This window comes from Acanthaster planci, linkage group LG01 (assembly GCF_054643075.1).
Source record: "Acanthaster planci isolate LZ-2023a linkage group LG01, COTS_SCS, whole genome shotgun sequence".
NCBI lineage: Eukaryota > Metazoa > Echinodermata > Asteroidea > Valvatida > Acanthasteridae > Acanthaster > Acanthaster planci.
In genome coordinates, this window is record NC_141777.1 from 10,667,154 (window position 1) to 10,688,479 (window position 21,326).

At 39.9% G+C, this 21,326-nt stretch overlaps 1 protein-coding gene across 3 annotated transcripts in view; it reads right to left on the bottom strand.

Moving 5' to 3' along the window:
- LOC110981426 (uncharacterized) overlaps positions 1 to 20,989 on the bottom strand; it is a 32,099-nt gene extending 11,110 nt beyond the window's left edge. For 2 of the 3 annotated variants that reach the window (XM_022238997.2, XM_022238995.2), the window contains exons 1-14: positions 20,843 to 20,989; positions 15,652 to 16,005; positions 14,726 to 14,846; positions 13,430 to 13,686; positions 12,341 to 12,458; positions 10,963 to 11,126; positions 9,990 to 10,258; positions 7,749 to 7,821; positions 7,015 to 7,160; positions 6,095 to 6,235; positions 5,241 to 5,415; positions 4,556 to 4,672; positions 4,095 to 4,187; positions 241 to 430 (exon numbers count right to left, since the gene is read on the bottom strand). In XM_022238997.2, coding sequence (XP_022094689.2) covers positions 241 to 430; positions 4,095 to 4,187; positions 4,556 to 4,672; positions 5,241 to 5,415; positions 6,095 to 6,235; positions 7,015 to 7,160; positions 7,749 to 7,821; positions 9,990 to 10,258; positions 10,963 to 11,126; positions 12,341 to 12,458; positions 13,430 to 13,686; positions 14,726 to 14,846; positions 15,652 to 15,837 — 2,050 coding nt within the window. In that variant the 5' untranslated portion in view covers positions 15,838 to 16,005; positions 20,843 to 20,989. The remainder of the gene's footprint in view (positions 1 to 240; positions 431 to 4,094; positions 4,188 to 4,555; positions 4,673 to 5,240; positions 5,416 to 6,094; positions 6,236 to 7,014; positions 7,161 to 7,748; positions 7,822 to 9,989; positions 10,259 to 10,962; positions 11,127 to 12,340; positions 12,459 to 13,429; positions 13,687 to 14,725; positions 14,847 to 15,651; positions 16,006 to 20,842) is intronic. The other variant, XM_022238996.2, reaches the window with a different exon arrangement.
- Positions 20,990 to 21,326: the final 337 nt, after the last annotated feature.

A 21,326-nucleotide genomic window follows, 5' to 3' on the forward strand; every position in this document is an offset into this window, starting at 1 on the left:
ACTTATTGCTTTGGACGAAGCGCAAAGCTGTGTTTGCACATTCAGATGAAAATAAACCAAAATTACAGTTTTATTTATCATATTTATACTTCACACCCCCACAGATAAATGAGCAGCACATGAACAATGTGCTACAATTCGCAGATGGTTTTTCAGTAATGTGTTTGTGTGAAAAGACTCCCATTATGTTATGGTCCAGCAAGGGTAGTGACCCACAGTGTAGGACGGTTTTTGACCTACCTGATGAGGAGTGGCCGCTGGACCTTTTGATAACGGCCGGCTTGGTGTAGTCCGATAGCACCGAGCCCACCCGACTAGGCTTGTTGGAGTGCTGAAGCTTACTGCCCCGCCGCCTGATCTTGCGTTCCGAGGTTTGATGCTTCAGCAGCTCGTTCTCTTGGGTCAGCTCGTCCAGCTGGTCTTGTAGCACCTTTGGACAGTATGGAGGAGCAATGGTTTTGAAATGATAAATTTCATACAACTGTCAACCTGAATACAAGAAAAAACTATACATACCAGGTAGAGAAACTTACTAGGTGATTACATTTAATTATGCAGTTGAAGAAAGTAATTGACTGGAGTGGAATTTGAACCTGAAACTTCCTACTGGTGCTCTACAAACTGAGCTATCCAGCCCTACATTAGTGGCTCTTCCCATTTGTCAATTATCTTTGCAACCTGGGAAGTGGTAAATAGGGATAAGTACGGAGTGCATCATGTATAATTGGGGCATGATCCCTGGCTGTATGGTGTTTCAAGTTATATGGCTTCTAACTACCGCCCCAAACAAAGATAACTACGTAGGGCCGGACTGCTCAGTTGGTAGAGCACCAGTACAAAATTCTAGAGTTTGCAGGTTCAAATCCCGCTCCAGTCAATTATTTTGTTCATCTTTATAACCCAAATACATGTTAATCTTCCAAAAATCAATACCATGAGTTTGGGGAACTGAAGCAAGACTCAGGCCACTGGAGTGTCAGAAGAATCTTGATTGAGGGTACAACTGATGCAGTGTATATCCAGATTTAGGAAAAAATTGATTTAGGAAGGATTTACAATTTATTTCCTATGGAATGAGAATAGCATTTTGAAGGATTGTCAGTACATCCTGACCATTAACTGCTGATTCTTCAATCCCAGCAGTACGGCTGAGTCAATTTGAATAATTTGCTATTTGACTAGCAGATTGTTGATGAACAAACCATATGCAAAATCAGTTGCAATAGCACACACAGTTGTACATTATGATCAATGTAATAGCTTCTCGCATCTAGGAGTCTCTCCAGCCATGATTTAGCAAGATTAAAGAGATGAACAAGATTTCTCACCCCGATGATAATTTCTATTCCTTTTAAATTGTTTAATGAATAATTTACTTTTTAAATCGTTGTAAGATGTCTGACGCTTTTCATTTGAATCTACTTGAAACATGCCTCCATAGTGCAATTTTTCTCATTTAAAACAAAAGAAAGTTTTTGCTTCCTTTTCATGAAACTTGCATATGAAAATTCAAATTCAAAAAATGATATCCGAATATTTGAAAAATGATCAAAAATTTGATTATTCGGATATTCGGCACAGCCCTACCCAGCAGTGAGACTCATTGATGCTGTCCTGGGTACAGTTTGAATTCATGTGCATATTTCTAAAGCATAACGAAAACAAGTTCTAAAATGGTGTACTTAAAATGCTACATGCACAGCAACTGCAAATAACAAATTAAGTGAATTTTGTATCACTAGTATAGCACATTAAAAAGCCTCAGGAAAATTCATCATTAGGGTCACAAAAACTATAAAGAATTCTCAGTTTTACATTTGTTTGTACACAAACACGGGAGCACCAGCAGGCCTCACTTTGTAGAGCAAGTCAGCACCCTAGTTAATTAACACCACTCTGTGATCCTAACTTAGACCCAACTAAACATCGGAATTTATGGCTTGAGGGTCTTAGGAAAAAGTTGAGTATTTGGAGGATGTATGTCCTTATTTCGACTGATTTACGCAGGAGTACTACTCAATGGCCTTCAGAATTAGAAGATGTTGGAGGATGATTGTACATGCTGATTAATTCTCAGTTTACTTTGAATGGAATTGCCGTGGGGGGGCAGCAAATGAGAAGTGAATGTTGGAGAACTCCTAGATCATTCTGTGTGAGTTTTGAGAATGTTAATACAAGTTTAGATGGAAATTTATCACACTTTGTTTTGCTCTGTAGACATGACACCAACAAAGGGTCTGTCATTGTGTTATAGGTCTATTGGCAATTGGTTAAAGCATTTTGTACAAAAAACCACTGTCATTGTGTTATAGGTCTATTGGCAATTGGTTAAAGCATTTTGTACAAAAAACCACTGTCATTGTGTTATAGGTCTATTGGCAATTGGTTAAAGCATTTTGCACAGAAAACCACTGTCATTGTGTTATAGGTCTATTGGTTAAAGCATTTTGTACAGAAAACCAATGTCATTGTGTTATAGGTCTATTGGTTAAAGCATTTTGCACAGAAAACCACTGTCATTGTGTTATAGGTCTATTGGCAATTGGTTAAAGCATTTTGCACAGAAAACCACTGTCATTGTGTTTAGGTCTATTGGTGAAAGCATTTTGTACAAAAACCACTGTCATTGTGTTTTAGGTCTATTGGTGAAAGCATTTTGTACAAAAACCACTGTCATTGTGTTACAGGTCTATTGGTTAAAGGATTTTGTACAAAAACCACTGTCATTGTGTTTAGGTCTATTGGTTAAAGCATTTTGTACAAAAACCACTGTCATTGTGTTTTAGGTCTATTGGTGAAAGCATTTTGTACAAAAACCACTGTCATTGTGTTACAGGTCTATTGGTTAAAGCATTTTGTACAAAAACCACTGTCATTGTGTTTAGGTCTATTGGTTAAAGCATTTTGTACAAAAACCACTGTCATTGTGTTTTAGGTCTATTGGTTAAAGGATTTTGCACAGAAAACCACTGTCATTGTGTTTTAGGTCTATTGGTTAAAGCATTTTTGTACAAAAACCACTGTCATTGTGTTTAGGTCTATTGGTTAAAGCATTTTGTACAAAAACCACTGTCATTGTGTTTTAGGTCTATTGGTTAAAGCATTTTGCACAGAAAACCACTGTCATTGTGTTTTAGGTCTATTGGTTAAAGCATTTTGCACAGAAAACCACTGTCATTGTGTTTTAGGTCTATTGGTTAAAGCATTTTGCACAGAAAACCACTGTCATTGTGTTATAGGTCTATTGGTTAAAGCATTTTGTACAAAAACCACTGTCATTGTGTTTAGGTCTATTGGTTAAAGCATTTTGTACAAAAACCACTGTCATTGTGTTTTAGGTCTATTGGTTAAAGCATTTTGCACAGAAAACCACTGTCATTGTGTTTTAGGTCTATTGGTTAAAGGATTTTGTACAAAAACCACTGTCATTGTGTTGTAGGTCTATTGGTGAAAGCATTTTGTACAAAAACCACTGTCATTGTGTTATAGGTCTATTGGTGAAAGCATTTTGTACAAAAACCACTGTCATTGTGTTTAGGTCTATTGGTGAAAGCATTTTGTACAAAAACCACTGTCATTGTGTTTTAGGTCTATTGGTGAAAGCATTTTGTACAAAAACCACTGTCATTGTGTTGTAGGTCTATTGGTGAAAGCATTTTGTACAAAAACCACTGTCATTGTGTTATAGGTCTATTGGTGAAAGCATTTTGTACAAAAACCACTGTCATTGTGTTTAGGTCTATTGGTGAAAGCATTTTGTACAAAAACCACTGTCATTGTGTTTTAGGTCTATTGGTGAAAGCATTTTGTACAAAAACCACTGTCATTGTGTTACAGGTCTATTGGTTAAAGGATTTTGTACAAAAACCACTGTCATTGTGTTTTAGGTCTATTGGTTAAAGCATTTTGCACAGAAAACCACTGTCATTGTGTTTTAGGTCTATTGGTTAAAGCATTTTGCACAGAAAACCACCGTCATTGTGTTTTAGGTCTATTGGTTAAAGCATTTTGCACAGAAAACCACTGTCATTGTGTTTTAGGTCTATTGGTTAAAGCATTTTGCACAGAAAACCACCGTCATTGTGTTTACTCACCCTGACATGTTCCTGGTACTCTTTTAGGTTCTGTTCAAAGTATTCCTCTTGTTGTTTGGAGACGGTTTCCCGATTCGACTCCAGTTCTGCCAACTGACATCACAGACATGAAACATTTGTCATGTTTAGTAATCTTAAGTGGGGCATAAGTTGATAAACAAGAACTCTTCTGCCGAAAGCATCAGTACTATAAAATGGAGTAGTAGCATAATGTTATCAGCTGTAAACAACTGGCAGGGTACATTCCAGTTTTTCCAGGACGATCCGCGATGAAATAAGAATTTAGGGTTGGATTGTGCGGTGCTACCATCTCTTGGATAAATCAGGGCTTAGTCTCACTTTTTTATCCACGCAGCACAGTTAACTGGATCACCTGTAGGGAACAGAGTATTACACAAAAGGGCGGGTGGAGGCAGGTATGTGAAGGACGGGCCATAAAAATTCCCTCTGAGCAAACCCACCCTTTCCTCCAGCTCCTGAAACCCGTCCAAGTCTCGCTGCTGTTTCTGGATGGTCTTCTCATTGTCTATCAGCTTCTCTGCTGCCTCAGTTAGCTCTTGCTCCAAACGGGTGATTTCCTGCAAATCAATGCAATGCCATGATATATACAGTCTTTTTCCTCAGGATACAGAGTGCTCAGAAAATGACCAAGACAATACAATGACACAGATAGAAGTGAAAATAAAAATGAACACTGCCGGGTCAGGACAATGGTAGTGAGATGGAGGCATGTGGCCATGTGCCATTGAAGGGCACTGCAGCAATACTGATCCGAGACATAAACTTTAAATGCCAAAGAGGTGGCAATGTGAAGCAATGGACAAAAATTCTGAAATATGAAAGCAATACACAAAATTACAGTGTGTCATTACAATGTTTTCAAAACCAAAAAACACTAATGCAAACTTTTTCCAAAGGAAATACAGGCGTGAGCTTTCCTTTCAGAGCAAAATATGGTTAGCGATACCTGTGGACTATTTCCAACCATGCCAGCTTTGATTTACATGTAGTCTTCAACATAAGGAAGCTCAAAGTACAAAGAATGGTTATGCTGCATAGTGTTGCATTTTGGCAGGTATATGAAATCTGCAAACACACCAGAGGGATGAGGATTAGAAACAAGAAAATCCAGCAAAGTTTACCAACCTTCTGCATTTCGGCGAATCTCTCTCGCATGCCAGCATCCCCTGACTTGATTTGGTTGATCTCGTCTTCAAGTCGCTGTCTCTGCTTGGCGGCCTGGGTGGCCATCTGCTGTCTCTCCTTCTCAATCTCGGCCTGCATCGCCACCAGCTTCTCCTGGTGCTTCCTCTCAGCAGCCCTGGTCAATTCACAAGAGGGAACTTTTGTGTTGGGAAAATGCTACTTTTTCGTTTATATTAACAATAAAAGCACAACAATAAAATATTAAAAACGGAAATTAACACCTCCATTACGCTCACATTAATTATGCTAACATTATACTTATGAATATGTTTGGCATAGTACTTTCAGCTCACTGGATTTGAACTGCACGGTTGACCCCCAGCAAGCTTGTTGGTCAAGTGGTAAGCAGGAGGTAATGGGTTCAGTTCTCATTGCTTTAAGCTTGTAAATATTTCTAAAAGCCCTCGGACAACACTGAGTATACAGTTATTAAACAAACATACGTCTGTGAAGAAAAAACTTCCAATATAAAAAAGAGAGAGTCCAGTTTTGGAATCAGCTCATCACAGGTTACAGACTGGATCTTATATATCCCAGTTGCAGAAGAAATCTAGATTTGTTTTGCCTTCTTGAGAGGAGACTAAATCACTGAATCATTTTTCTGAATTGCTTTTGTTGTTATTGAGTTACATACGGCTTATAATTGTGGTTGTGGAAGTAAACACTATGATTAAAAGGATTGGCAAGAAACAAATTGCACAGAAGTGATGTTAAAAAAAACATACAGAGGGGGGTCCCTGCTAATTTGACCCTTATTAAGAGCATTTCCTTCCTACAAAGACACTTGTCCTTACTGTAGTTTTGCCTCATTGGTCTTGATGATGTTAGCGTGTGTTTCATCAACCTCCTTGACTAGCATGGCATTACGCTGGTTGGCCTCATTGGTGTCTGCTCTCAACTTATTTCGTTCATCTGTCAGGGCATCAAGTTGGGACCTGATTGGCGATGGAGCAAATAAACATGGGTTGTCACTGAGAAAAATCTCTTCAGTCTGATGTTCGTTAAGTTTTCTCAAAAACTATGCGTGATTCACAATACAGTATGGCACCGAGACATTGCCACGGAGATATCATTTGTAGGGAACAGTTGAACAAATCGCATGAACTGTGTTGAGGAACTTGAATTATTCATGAATTTTGTTTGCCAGGGTTTAAAGATTTGTAAGTATTAAGAGTGCTAGTTTTCATAATTAGTCCTTTACATTGTACAGAATGTCTTGATCCATCAGTTTTCCTCAAGGTGTCTACTGTCAGCTTGAAATAAAACTCAATAAAACTGTCAGTTTTAAAAGTTGAAAAATGGTCTCTCTTAAAACTGCAATGCTGCCCTTACATATACATGTACATATAATGGGCCAAACCTGCTTTACCCATCAGGTGCGTAACCATGTATTTATTTTTGACGTGTGGGTCTAACATTATGCATCACTTTCTCAAACATGAAATGGAATAGATCACTTCACTGGAGAGCTTTTGTGTATTTTATACACTTCATGAGTGTGCCTGTGGAGTTTAAATATGAATTCCAAAATCATAAACCTGTGTTTGACTTTGTTATTGATCCATTCATCTAGACCTCTATTCCCTTCCAAGCGGATAGAACAACTTCTAAGACGTGAATGGAATTGGAGAGCACCAAAACATGTTCTCTGTCCAGGCTTCACAGGCAAAGGTAACATTTTTGCTTTTGTTCCATTTCTGAAACTCAATCTTACTTGAGGTGTGTGAGTTCCGCCTGGTACGATGTCAGTGCAGCTTGATATATTCCATTGGTGTCACCTGTTGTCATTAGCACGTGCTCCAGGGCAGTTGACAGGTCTGACAGACTCACCTTACCTGACGCGGTGTCAATATCTAAATTCTAAAATGGTACATAAAAGTACAGAAAAAGTTGTTTGAACATGCGCTTTTAATGTTTCTCAGTTCTCTATGTTTTTGAAGAAACAGAACGTCAATTAAATTTAACTTGACAGGCAACTTCTCAACTGTCTATGTTTGTGAAAAAAATCGTTTGTGAAAATAGAATTTCAACTAAAGCAAAATCATAAGATATTGTCGCATGCTGATACATTATGTGTTCCAATTCTAATTTGTATGCCTTTGATATACGTGTACACAGCAGAAAAAAAGCACCCAAGTCTGGTCGCACTACAATGAACTCTGTCAAAGCGGACTGCTGCAAACAACAAATGGAGACTCTACTCAAATTTCACCATGTAAGATTACATGGCAGTTTTGATTCAAACAGATCACACTTTGATTTTCAGATTTAATCAACTTTCAAGCAAGTAATTTTCCTCTACCATGTCTACCTTGATCCCTCAAATGAACTCAAAAAGCCATACTCTTGAGATAATGAAAAATGCACATTAAAAAAATCTAAATGACAATCTAAGCAAACTTCAGAAATGATCTCTGACCAGAGAGTTGTGAATGTTGGCATACTCACTTGCAGGACTTCCACCGGGTTCTGAACACCCTGAGTGGCAAACTGCTCAACAATATCATCTGGACCGGCATACCTAAAGCAACAGGAATAATAAAAATGCAAACCACTGAAAACCAAACATCAAATGGAACAAATTTCTAAACCCATGTACATGCACAACTACAGTTCTGAAACTATAGATCTGTTTTATGGTCGAACCCACACCTTCACTGTACATGTACACCATGGCTAAACACCTTACAATCCCTAGTTCCCTACCCGTCTGCTTGCTCTTTAGCTGCCGGCCTCAGTTCTGCTGCTGCGGCTGGATTTTTCTGCTGGAAAGGCAGAAAATCCTGGAAGTACTTCTTGAACATTTTTTGTGATACTTACTAAAGCCTTATCAATGATATGCATGCAATGGTACATGTGCGTTCCATTTGACGCACAGCGCAAACCAATGATTCTCACTTTATCTCACTTTATTGATAAACCATGCCAAGGGTTAAAATATCCAGTGCTAAATATGCATGCATACATGTATTCAATTATATCTATGCACTTGTACTTGCGCACCTGTCATTTGAGCCTCCAATACAATATCCAAGCACTGCACAACATATGTTTGTATTGTACTGGTCAATGGGAAACCACATGTGGTGCAAATGTTTGTTAATATGCAAATGAGACTGCAGATTGTCAACATTTTCACGCAGCTTGTCTGCACACAAGCAGTTAATTCAAACCCCTATTAAAAAGCATACATACATGTACATGTAGGTTGGTAGGTGAAGCTACATGTGCTTCAGTGTTGTATTTGCATGTAGATTTTAATTACAGATACCTACAGTAATGCGTACAAGTTGCAAATAATGAGGAACATTTCCATTATGCACGTACTACGTGTACATCAGTCATGCACATGTACATAAACGTACACCAGGAACACACTTCCTGTGTTTTAGCCAAGAAAATTGTGAAAATCCACAGTGCTTGTAATGAAAAAAGGGAAAAATGTGGGCCCCAACAGAGAAAATGATAACTTAGGATAACATTCCTTCATGTGATCAGCACACAGGATTACTGGAATGTTTAATGATTACCAAAAGAAAGAACAGTCTTTAATTTTTAACTTTGCCCAATGCACGGTGCATGTACATGTACTATATTTGTACGTGTATTATGAATGTACTTTGCTAGGTGCATACATGTACATATATCTGTATATAGGTATGCTCCTGACACAAGCACATGATGCATGCATGCACGTTTTACACCAATTAAAACCACACCTAAAAATTGGAATTTCAAATGGGAATCAAATGGTTCCAATTGGTCTGCTTTCTCTCTGTTTGTTTTCCTCAATCAACTGAAAATTCCAAATGGGACGCAACTGGTTCCAATTGGTTTGCTTTCAGCTTGTTTCCCCCATCAAATGGATTTTTCAAATGGGACTCAATTGGTTTGAATTGGTATTGAAATGATTTCAATTGGTTCTTCGGTTGGTTACAATTGGATTGTGAATTGGCATTCAAATGGTGTCAATTGGTTTGAAATGGTCCAACTGAGAAAAGGTCCAAACTTGCTATTCAAACCAATTGAATCCAATTGGATTCCGATTGATTCCAAGCAAAAGCCATTGGTTTGGGAATTCGTTATTGAATTGGTAAATGAATTTGATCCAATTGGTATGTGAATTAGATCTAATGGGTATTACAAGTGAATTGGGTCCAATGGGTAAGTGGATTGGTCTCAATAGGGGGACATTTTCAGTAGGGTGGCCAGACATGAAATCACAATAAATCTTCCCAAAGCACAGATGCACCTGCTATCCTATAGCTCCTTTGCAAGCAAATAGGCTATTACCAATCTACCAATGCATGAAGCTAATAATGCAAAGTGTAAGTAGGGTAGCCAACTGATAATAAATGTATTGGTTGGACCGTTCTGTCCGACAGTTACCCGATACAAATTTCGAAATGGTGCCTAATTTGGGGGGCACTCATAGCATTATCATCACAGTTCTGTGGTTGACACTATGAATCCAACATCTCTAGAGAAAGCCATCTAGCACAAATGTGCACAAGAGCAGGGACTAGGCTTCTGAGCACATTTTGCGTGCATCATTACTTGTGCGATCTCTGGACATATTAACAAGTTGGTATTTTCCACTAAAAAATATAACTGTTACCGGGGCAAGTTACAGAATAATACCATTCGCAAGAAGCTTTGACTGAGAAAGTGCTGGCCAGGATGACTCACCCTGTGTTGTTGGGATCCAGCATGGATAGCAGCTTGGTGCCGGGCACCAGCAGAAACGATGGAGTGGCTGTCCGGTAGATCGGATCGTCCATGGAGCTGCCCATCATGGACATGCGCAGCTTGGCTTTTTGGGCCGTGGACAGGGCGCTGGGCAGCGGGGTGGTTGGTGGTCGCGGACCCTCGTGGCGGAAGAGACCTTCCAAGAATTCCTGGAAGCCCACCTTGCCGTCCTGGTCGACGTCCAGCTTGTTGAAGAGATTGTTCAACTCCTATCACGACCGTAAGCATAAAAAGAAAAGGAGAGCCACATTAGTGGATTTGGCTTCCTACTATAATTCCACCTCTGAAATTTCACTCTAGACAGTTCAAGCCATGAGGAAGGATATCAGTGGTACGATGCACTAAAAAGCTTTGACAAAAAAGTAATCTGCAGTGCGCATATGCGCAAACCGCAATGGTCATCTGCTTACGGAGCATTCAGGCAGGGTTAGATTGGAGAAAAATAACATATCCACAAGGTAATCACCAGGGGATTTGAGGGCCCTACAGCAGTATAGGGTCTATGGTGTACATAAATCTGTTTTTGGTTACATCTATCAGCATCCCTTAAAATATCCTTTTGGGGGTTTTGTATCAACTTTTATCGGCAAAACATCTTAATTGACATATCAGCAATTTCCAAATTGTTAAATAATGAAAATAATGAAAACAGGCAATATCCTGATAAAAATTCCTGAAATCAGGAAAAAATTTGGACTAATCTCCACCCTTATTCAGGTTTTGATGCATTGGCTGTGATCAGGCACTTGTATGAAAAAGCGTTAAAAAAAACCATTCTGACTTTTGAGCTTGAAGCACGAACATGGATGTGCCCAACAGGCTTCACTTTGCACAGCAAGCTACTGCTATGATATAGCTCTACAGTACAGCATGGTTTCTTGCCAACTCTGAGTCAGGATCACTGCCTACTCACCTCTTCATCCATATCCTCCATGCCGATGTGTTGGCAGACAGTAGCCAGCTCCCTGATATCCAGGAATCCGTCCTGGCCCACGCCCACCTCGTCCCAGATGGCCTGCACCTGGTCGGCTTCGGTGGGCGCCGCCTCCATCAAACTCATCGATGCATTCATCTGACCTGAGGGTGCAGGTGAAGAAGATGCAATCGTATACGAGATATTCTGATAATAAACTGATCTGGTATTCCGACAGAACACACACAAAGCGAAGTGTGCCACGGTTCATTTGGAATGATCAATATGTGCGGGCCAGGTCTGCCCTTTCCAGCGTAGTCGTACTCCAACTCAAATACAGTTAACATGTTCAAAGTGGCCCGACTTCAAATAACCGTACATTCCATCCTATGACCTTGAATCATTGGAATACCAGCTTGCCTTATTAGCCTGCACAATTTGTGAACTGTACATGCAAATAACAAACTTAACCAATTTAAAACGTATACAAGCACATACATGTACAGGTCTAGTCGAAATATGTTGACGGAAAATGCCATATCCTGAGGCATTAACGCACAATTAGAAATGCTATTAACACAATGGCAATTTAAAAAGAAAAGCTAACAATCACAAACAAAATCCCGAAGAACTTGCCACTTCAGCATGACAATCACAAAATTTACTTTTAGCAATTGACTCATTCGGCACACAAAAACGTTTTAACTTTGTTTCATCATTGATTCAACAATGAAATGATTCTGTGTGATCATTTCAGGCATTGTGTGCCTAGTCAGTCTAGATTATTACCACATATATTAATGGGCAGAGTGCCCCTTCCCTGCTGGTACAGCTACTTTTGTCCAAATTCAACTTCAAATATCTCAAGTTGGCAACGACGAATGTTAAATCCCATTGGTACAAACATGTTTTAGAACCTCTAGTTTATGTCTGTAATCAATTGAAATTTTTCACAAGTGTTTTATTCCATATGCTGGAACATTTAAGAAAAGCACCCCGTAACATGGAAACACCCATACAATCCATTGCAGGCTGCTAGAACAAGCCTTGTGATTGGACAGATTGCACAAGATTTGTGACATAATAGGCCGTCCCAATATGGTAATATTCCAGACTGCCACTGGGGTCTCCTGTGAGATATTTTGAGCCAGAAGCATGATGGGACACTTTCTTTTCCATACAGAATACATTCTCTCTAGTTTCCCAATTTTTCTCTATTTACAAAGATGTACTTCTTGTTTGGGAGAATTTTCCCTTACACTAAAGTATTTTCTTCATACTGATATTCACAACACTGAACATACAGTTTTATGAATATTCAATGATGAAAGGACAAAATCAAATATTAAAAGTTTTTCCTCTCATTTTACATACGAACCTTCAGCTTCAAAAGTCTCGTGAACAATAGTGGGTATGTCTCGTTTGCTTGCCGACGATCCCGCTGTCTTTTCTTCATGATCAAACACGCTATCTTTATTTCCGTTGTCATCAAAGCTCTGCAAAATGAGTGGGATGGGGTTGGAGAAATGTGACAAAAGTGACTCGAGTCTAATTTTACAAACTCTTGACTTTGATGAACTCCAGACTGGAAGGAGTTTCAATAGATGGGCTTGTAATGTAAGACCTCGCCGGAAAAGGTTTCAGTTCCTGCATTGCTCCAGGGCAATTCTATGTAGGAATGCCTCCTTCCATTACCAAACTCATTATTTTCCCAAACTTAATTTCCAAAACTTACGGGGCAAAATAGCTAGTGCAAAAAACTTTTATTTCCACGTTACGAATCGTGTGTGCATGTACATGTGCAGTGTTAAACAGACTAAGGGAATGGAATACTTCCATTTTTGCAAGGAAATGCGCAGCAAATAAATAATTTAGTCTAAATGAGAGTTAAAGGGAAAAAATAAATGTATTTGAGAATGGACGCTGATACCATCCTCAGCCAAAGGCATGGGATATCATCTTTTGAGTCAAACAAGTCAAATACACACTTCCAATTATTTGGTTCAGCAAGCACCTCTCCAGCCATATTATGATATGTTCCTCTTGTACATGTAAGTAGTCATTAACAATCTCCTTATATGGAGATTGGCAAGTGTACAGTGTACATTGCATGGGCGGCAAAGACTGTGAAGACTGTGAAGTTCAACCAATACAAGTAAAGGGAAAAGGAGCAAATTTCATTGGCGTCTAAATTTCCTGTGCCATCAGAAGACTGTTTTCACCAGCCAGCTGGTGCTTTATCAACCATTAAGGAATGCCAAGTAATGGCTCTCGACCAATGGGAACAGCTCAATTGTCTCTTAGGTATGCATGAATGGCACTTAAAATGTCACAAAAAGCATGTAATATGGAACACATTTCCTTGGAATGACATGTCAGTACGCCTCTGAAAAGGTGTCATGTGCTACGGAGTTACAGGTTTACACAAGCTTCCAATTTGATTCAATCTCTGCACGCCCTACCCTACCTCACTAATGTCATCAGCAAACGACAGTGACTTGCTGGCTTTCCAGCTCCTGTCAGACCTCCTGGACCTTTCGCTGCCTCTCTCCTCCTTCCCTCCCCTGGATGTGTCGTTCCCCCCAAAGTGACTGCTGAAGTCCGTCTCGATGTCGGAGTAGTCGGCCGTGTAGCTGAGGTCGAAGTCCGGCCGTGACCGCCGGCCGTATTTCTTGTTGCCCTTGACATATTTGGGGGAGACTTCAAGTTCTTCAGCTATAGACACTGTAAAAAAATTCAACACAATGCGTACAGAAAAATAATTTTAAACGCAAAAGACAAAAGTTGCTGAGATCAAGTGTAGTAAGTCAACACGTCACAAGTAACAGGGAGAAGAATGTTAGGAACCGGTTTTGAATTATCGAACTGGGTACCGACTAACCTCTCCAAGAGTGGAAAAGGAAATTTTGTTGTTGAGAAATTTCACATAAACAGTGCACAAATTTTGGAGACTGTAAAATGGAAACTCACTGGCTCTCAAACTCACTGGCTCTCATTCCCCACTGACAACCCAGACAAAAGAACAGCGGTAATTTCATAACTTTCTGATTTCTAGTGGTTGATGAGGATGAATATGTGGGTCAGATGAGATTCATTTTTTTCTTTGAATAATGGAATGGGTCCCTAAACATTCTTCTTGTTATCACTATCATGCTGGTAACTTCCGTTCCAGAACAACCCTTTACAAATTTGAAAAAAATTAATTTAACCCTAAAGGCCTGGGCCCTTTTCACAGGATACACCCTCAGCCCTACAAAACCCTCAAACTGCCCCAATGAAAAAATGGGGTACAGCCTCAATTCTCCAAAATCTCCCAATATTTCTCAAATATGTTCTGTGGAAGGGTGTCCACTGCCTCAATCCTTCAAAATTCTTTGGTAATTCCTCTGATTATGTTCAGGAAGTGTGAATGGTATCCTGGAGCAGTATGGGGGATTTCAAACATATTTGTGGGCGTGAATTTATGTATGGCTGAACAAAACAACGCAAGGTCTAACCAACAACCTTGAGACAATGCACCCTTTGCAATCAGCAATGCAATTTCGCCATCAGTGATGGAGCCTCAATCCTCTAAAATCCTCAAAAAGTGCCCGGAGATTTGGGATGGTTAGGGTTATTAATGATTTAGCATACTGACGGCATACAGGAAAAAGTGTTCATTCCTGTGACTTATCAAACTGCAAATGAGCCCCTCTGGGCTTAAAGTGGGCTGATCTGCACTGTACGCTCGGCAACATTTGAGAAAACTCCACCAGTGACCCACCTTCATTGATGCTTCCCACACTGGCATTATCATCTGCATCACTCAGGCCTTCAATGTTATCCAGATCCACAGCACTGGACAGGACCATCACAAAGCCCTCCTTGAAAGTATCAAAATTCACCTGCCAAGGAAAAGCAGCAAAGTGTGACCCATGCTAATGAAGAGACGGCAACTGTTATGTAGATCTAGGATGGTCCTTTGTTTCAATATACTGTCCAACCTTCAAAACGACTGCACTAAATAAATGTACATAATATGTATCATTTTAATACCTCACTTGCCTCACGGTGTATGGATTTGCATGGACAGCAGCTCTCAATACAAAGAGCACTGTTGTAACAAAACACATAAATGCACATACACATACTGTTGTGCAGAGTAAATGCAGACTGTCCCGATCTCTTGAATTGTTTGGCTTTGTTTTCTTTTGGTTTATAACAACTTTTTTTGTTTTATAATGATTTGGCTGACCAGTCTCTATAGTTTTGTTACAAAGCAGGGGTCTGTTATACATGTACATGTATGTGTACAAAGTTGTACTGCAAATGCACACAGATGTATGTTTTAATGTATGTACAAACACGGCCTTCTTCTTTCCAACTGAAAAAAATTCTTCAGTTATTTGCACTTGATCGAATTTTAAAGACTTACTACACATAGCTGGGAAACTAAGCACAGGTACAACACTTGTTAATATACAGAACTAGAGGAGCATAGAGGTACCATAGAAGTACCAGTAAGAGAACTACATCTTCCGCTTTTGGCTTTTAAAATTATACACAAAAAGGTAACCCTTAACAAATCATAGTCAATATTTTCCCCCAGTTTTTGTCCACGTGGTAGGAAATAACTGTATGGTATTTTTTTTTTATTTGCCTGAGGAACTTGGGCTAACATCCCAAGATCCCGCAAGTACATGTACATACCAGCGTTTTGGTGCTGTCTCCCACAAGGTACCTGAGAAGTTCCTCTGCCTGGTCCTCCAGCTGTAGTTTGGAGCACAGCTCCTCCAGCTCCACCCGGTTCAACATCCCGAGGCCCCCCGCATCGCAGCTGTCAAACACCTCCTTCAGCTGGGACACGTACATGTCCTGGTCTCCCGAATCATCCATATTGTCCACGTGCTAGATTTAGCTCGTCCTCAGGCCTGGACTTGACCCCTGAATGTTTTGTCTTTTTACGGAGCGAGCATCTTTAAGAGGCTTGCTTGGAGCACAACATGCTGGTATTGCTCCCTGGCGTGATGTGTGGCACCACTCACGTTGACATTGTGGACTGCTCTGAAAAAAGGAAGATGTCACAGTTGAAGTTTACAACATAGACAGTGCTGGTGCTTCCATTCTAAAAGTGTCGGGCTTGTTTAGACCATTTGATGGTGGGTGGAGGGGGCGGGGAGTGGAGGAGGGGATGGGGGGAGGGTTGAGGGAACTCAGCTGTCCCATGTCAGATCTTTATGAAACTTTCCATGCAAGCAAAGACAGTTGTTATGTACATGTACATGTACTCTGTCCCTGTTACTAGTGTGTACGTTATGGACACAATACACTGTCTTGCGGAATCTTACATATACTGTTTAACACAGTGAATTGTTTTGGTGTATCGAGGTATTAAACACTGCTGTGGGGATTCAAAAGCACAATGTTTGGGTAAGTAAATTGATTGTAATAATTACTTGCTATTATGATATACTCTTTGTTCATGCTGAGTACGTGAATATGCAGCATTCCAAGCACAAATATGTGGTAAAGTGTGCTTAGCAGGTTCATAGTAAGCAGCAATCCTCAACAATGGGATGTGAATGTACTGTTATAAGGGGAAAAACAGGATCAAATACATGTGACAAACGTGAAACTTTTGCATCACAAGTGTTGAAAGATCTTGGAGATTACCACCAAACTGCCAAATGTTAAAAAAGTTGGTACAGTAGATGTCCATGTACATGTATGCAGAGTCCTGGTTAAACTTTAACTCTAGACCAAACCCTCATGCAAAAACACATACATGTAAGTGCTAATGTTCAGAAAAAAAAAAACAAAGAGAAGTGAACACTTGGGTTGGGATTTACGATAATTTAAAAAATGACAATGAACTGATGAAGTTAAGAGACATTCATACTGAGAAGACATGGTACATGTACATGTACCATGTATATACCGGGGTATGTGTATGAAACATGTACATGTACACTACTCCATGGATGCACTGGAACTATTAAAGTACTGTACTTGTATCGATCCACAAGTGCTTGGCCAAAAACATATTTTCCTAGTTTTTCCAACAATCAGTCGATGTGTTTTATTGTCACAATACTACAAGTGACACTTTGCTCACTAATCCCTGCACTCTTCAAACCTTTTATACAAAGAATCAATATAATTCCAAAGATCAGAGCTGTGGAAAATCCTTTAATCTTGTCAGCTTTACAGCAGCCTATTAATCCTGCTCAATTATTCATCTAGGTGGGGGTTCTTTGGCTTTCCTTTGTGCTCTATAACCCCTACCTTCCCTTTGCCAACCACTAAAAAGGTACTTGTTAAATGTTGGCAAATGGCCAATGATAGTATTGTATCTGTGCTTCCTCCTCTGTGAGGCATGCCATTTGTTGGATGTGGTATGTGATATGGATCATTCTTGGTGGCATTCCTAAAAGTGGGCCTTCATGAATACGTGTACAATGCACATGGATGTCCCTTAGTGTACTGTACCGGTACTTTCCCAGAAAGTCAAAATTGGAGACATGAGAGAGGGTAGATGTATGATGGATCCCAATCTTCCACTTGACTTTCCATTTTCATCCACGTTTTTATGATTTTTTCATACCCCATCCCCAATGACCACCTGAACTAATCCCCCAAAACTTCCCAAATATGGTTGATTTTTTATGTGCATATAATCTATATATTCTAAACAGCGGATTTATTTTGCATGTATTACTCCCCCCAATTTCCGTGACTTGTGGCTGTTGTGATCACGCATGGCAGTGCATGTGTCCTTATTCAGTTTCTGTTAAATAATGGGGTAACACAAGTAAAAATACTGTAAATAACTTTTAAAAAAGGAGAGAGTCTGACTCACTGGAAGTAGCAGTTCTTGCATTTATCCAACGTCAATCAGTAGGAAAAAAAATTTGGAATGGCCAAATTACCCATGTAGCAAACTCTCAACTCAAAACTGGATTACTTGAAAATCTGTTTGCCTCAAAGTCACACCTTGCCATATAAATAGGATATAAAGTGCAGCTTTGATATAATTATCACAATGGAGCCTTCTCTTTTTAGGACAGGTACATGTATGTTATCACTTTCTGATGGCTGTCATAAAATTTTAAGGGAAAATCAGTGCTGCTCATAGGCCTACAGGTGCATGTACATGTACATAGGTCTACAGGTACATGTATATGGATCTCTTACCAATATGAGGTCAACTTCTATCATATTCACCCTCCTTCTCTTACAACATATGGCCTTGGGTATCCCCAGAACCATGGGCTCCAACACCTGCACCGCTCCCACGTGGGACAACGTAGGAGTGGGGCGCCAGACGTCAGACCCATGGTTCTGGGGGTAGTCCGAGTAACTTGGACTCCACAAATCTCTGATTCTCACTTGATACTAAGCTGAGCGTATTAGACAGTTTAGGGACCACTTTGGAGGTGAAATTAGAGGATTTTGCTTCAGGGTACCAGCTATTTTGAATAATGGGATGGAAAGCCTATACCTGTGCTTACACCCTACTTTTACCTGAACATGTTCGAATATCAAAAAAGGCCATCTGTAGAGTCCCAGTTACTTGGACAATTCTAGGGGTGCATGTACATAGGTCCTTGGCTCTACTGAGCGGAGCGTTAGTATTCCTCTTTTTCTAATTTTGTACTGAATCGGTCATGCTAACGCTCTGTGACACTACATGTACATATAGTGGAGTGACAACGGTTTTCAAAAATTCCAAATGCTCATCAATAATACATGGCTTCCCAAAGGCCAACTGTTGGGGTTTCAGTGCTATTTTGGACATCAAAATCTGTCAAATTTCTACCGTTTTCATTCCACATCCATACATGTATGGCTGTGCCGAATATCCCGATCCATATTCAATCGAGTATCGAGTATTCAAATATTGTTTTCCGAATTTGAATATTCATGAAAACGAAGGGAGAATTATCTTTTGTTGTAAATGAGAAAAAATGCATTATAGAGGCTTTGTTTCAAGCAGATTCAAATAAATAGCATCAGAAATCTTACAACCATTCAAAAAGTAAATTATTCATTTAAAATTTTAGAGGACAAAAGTACTGCTGGTCTCTAAATCTTGCTAAATTGTGGCTGGAGATACTCCTAGACAAGCTATTATAGTGATAATAATGTAAAATTGAGTGCATTAATGCAACTGAAGTTTAGGAGTGCTACCAACGACTGTTTCATGGTTGGCATGTCTTGTGTCCTGACTACATATAGGCCACTCCTGCATGTTTCATTAGAAGACCATGTTCCTCCATTGAGTTATTGCACTGTCAGCAAAATCTAGGCACACGTACATGTATGTATTTGAATGGGAGGAGGCCTCAAAAAGTTTAAGGGTTGTGCGTGTGTGGAGCAAAAACGGTCGGATTTTGACAGATTCTTGAAGTCCGAAATATCACTGAAGCCACAACAGTTGGCCTTTGGCTTTTATTAGGAAGCAAGTAAGCCTACATGTATTTCCAGCACTGTACGGTTTGTATCCGGTTCAAAAGTGTGACGTCACTCCAGTTTAAACCACACGCACTGCTCATGAACTGCACATAGAGTTACAGTATTGATTGTCGTTTACTAGAACCATGGAACCGGAATTATCTCTAGCAGCGTAGCGATCTGCAGCCATCTTGCCTTCTCATGGAGCTTGGACTGTACCATTTAGGTGTGGGTATGCAGGTAATGCCATAAACAACAGAGGGTACAAACCGGCAGCTAAAGATGGTTTGTGCATTGCTTGGATCATGTTGTGAGTAGAATTTTGTAAATTTCAAATAATTTGTTTATTTTTATGTTTAACTACGATCATTTCCCATGATGAAATCTATACATTTTGTGGATGATCCGACTGTACTAAATTTCTTCATCACATAATATTACCACCCCTGTAGCGCAATGGTATGGTCCCAGCTGCCCAAGAGGCAACATGGCTGCCGATTTCTGAGCTGATGAGAGGGAGGTGATTTCGGCAAAATTAAAACGGCAATTTGCCAGAGTTTAACCCGTTGATTTTTAGCCAAAATATCCTTTCGGCAAACACTTGTCTATACTGTTGAATACTGCTTCTTTTGTTTTTTTAATGTGGTTTGGTGGTGTTGGGGCTGTGTTGACGCTGTGTTCACGGTGTGTAACGGTCCGTTGCGTGTTGACGGTGTGCTGACGGTAATTGGTATGACCGTTAACATGCATGTTCATACCATGCTCCACACCCATGCTGTGGGCGAACTGTACACTAGCAAAGTGCGCGCACAACTTATTACTAAGCAATACTGTCAGCGTCACAATATGAATTATGAATCTACGGCACCTGTCAGGTGCCTTGACTTCCAGCGCATGAAGCGCTGTTTTGTTTTTCACAATGGCGATGCTCATGATCAGCATATAAATAACACAGGCCAGATTGTTCAAGGTGCAGTATATCGGAAAACATTCCGTTTGAGAAAGCTTTAGGGTGCTCATGTAAAAGTCCAAACTCTGAGGAATATGTTGATGTAAGAAAACTTGTCAAGGCATTCTCATTTCCGAAGATACTATTAAATGTAGGCATGTAGTTAGGATTCAAAGTTTGTGACAATCCTGCAGTTTGGATTTCAGACATTAAAGTCGTGCCTTGAAGTTGGGCTGTGATGGCGAAAGATGAGACAGATTTCAAAAGAGAGCCATCCACAGCCCTACGCGTGGGGCTACACCGATCCAGTCCAAAATTCGAAAAAGATGTACGTATATACTACTTTATACGCTCCACTCACTCATGTGAGTAGCTCGTCCTTTGCGTTCTCGTGGGCCTAGCACATTACTTTAAATAATAATGCATTATTTATAACACAGGAACAGCAACAACATCAGAAGACAACTTATTAATTAAATTGTTTTAAACAATAAATACCTTTGAAGCTGTTTCCTCTCAGTCAGAGTTTAAAGTCCAAAGTATTTAAGTAACGAAGATCGAATGTTTACAATCGGTATGCACAATTGGCTGCTCATTTAGGTGATTCACCGTAGCTCCGCCTGACGGCGTCGGTCGTTGCTGTACACCAAATGGTGATCGCTGGTACACTTAGGTATTTGAACGTGGCCGCACGGGAAGGGAACCAGTGAAATTTATAACAAGTGAGTCACGTGACTCAAGCACCTGTTGCCTCCAATAAAAAAGCTACACGCCAAAAGAGGGCGGCGTTTCAGTTTAACGGTGATCGATGGTTGCAGGCAAGCAAATAAACTGCTATAGCCAACATTGATAATACATGAACTCAAGTTCCAAAAATCAGAAGAAGTACGCGTTTCTCGGGCGTTTGAGACAAATTAAAGCCCACTTTATGATTTTCCATTTTCTTTTGAAATTTCCATTCATTAACCGAAGACTTCTGAAG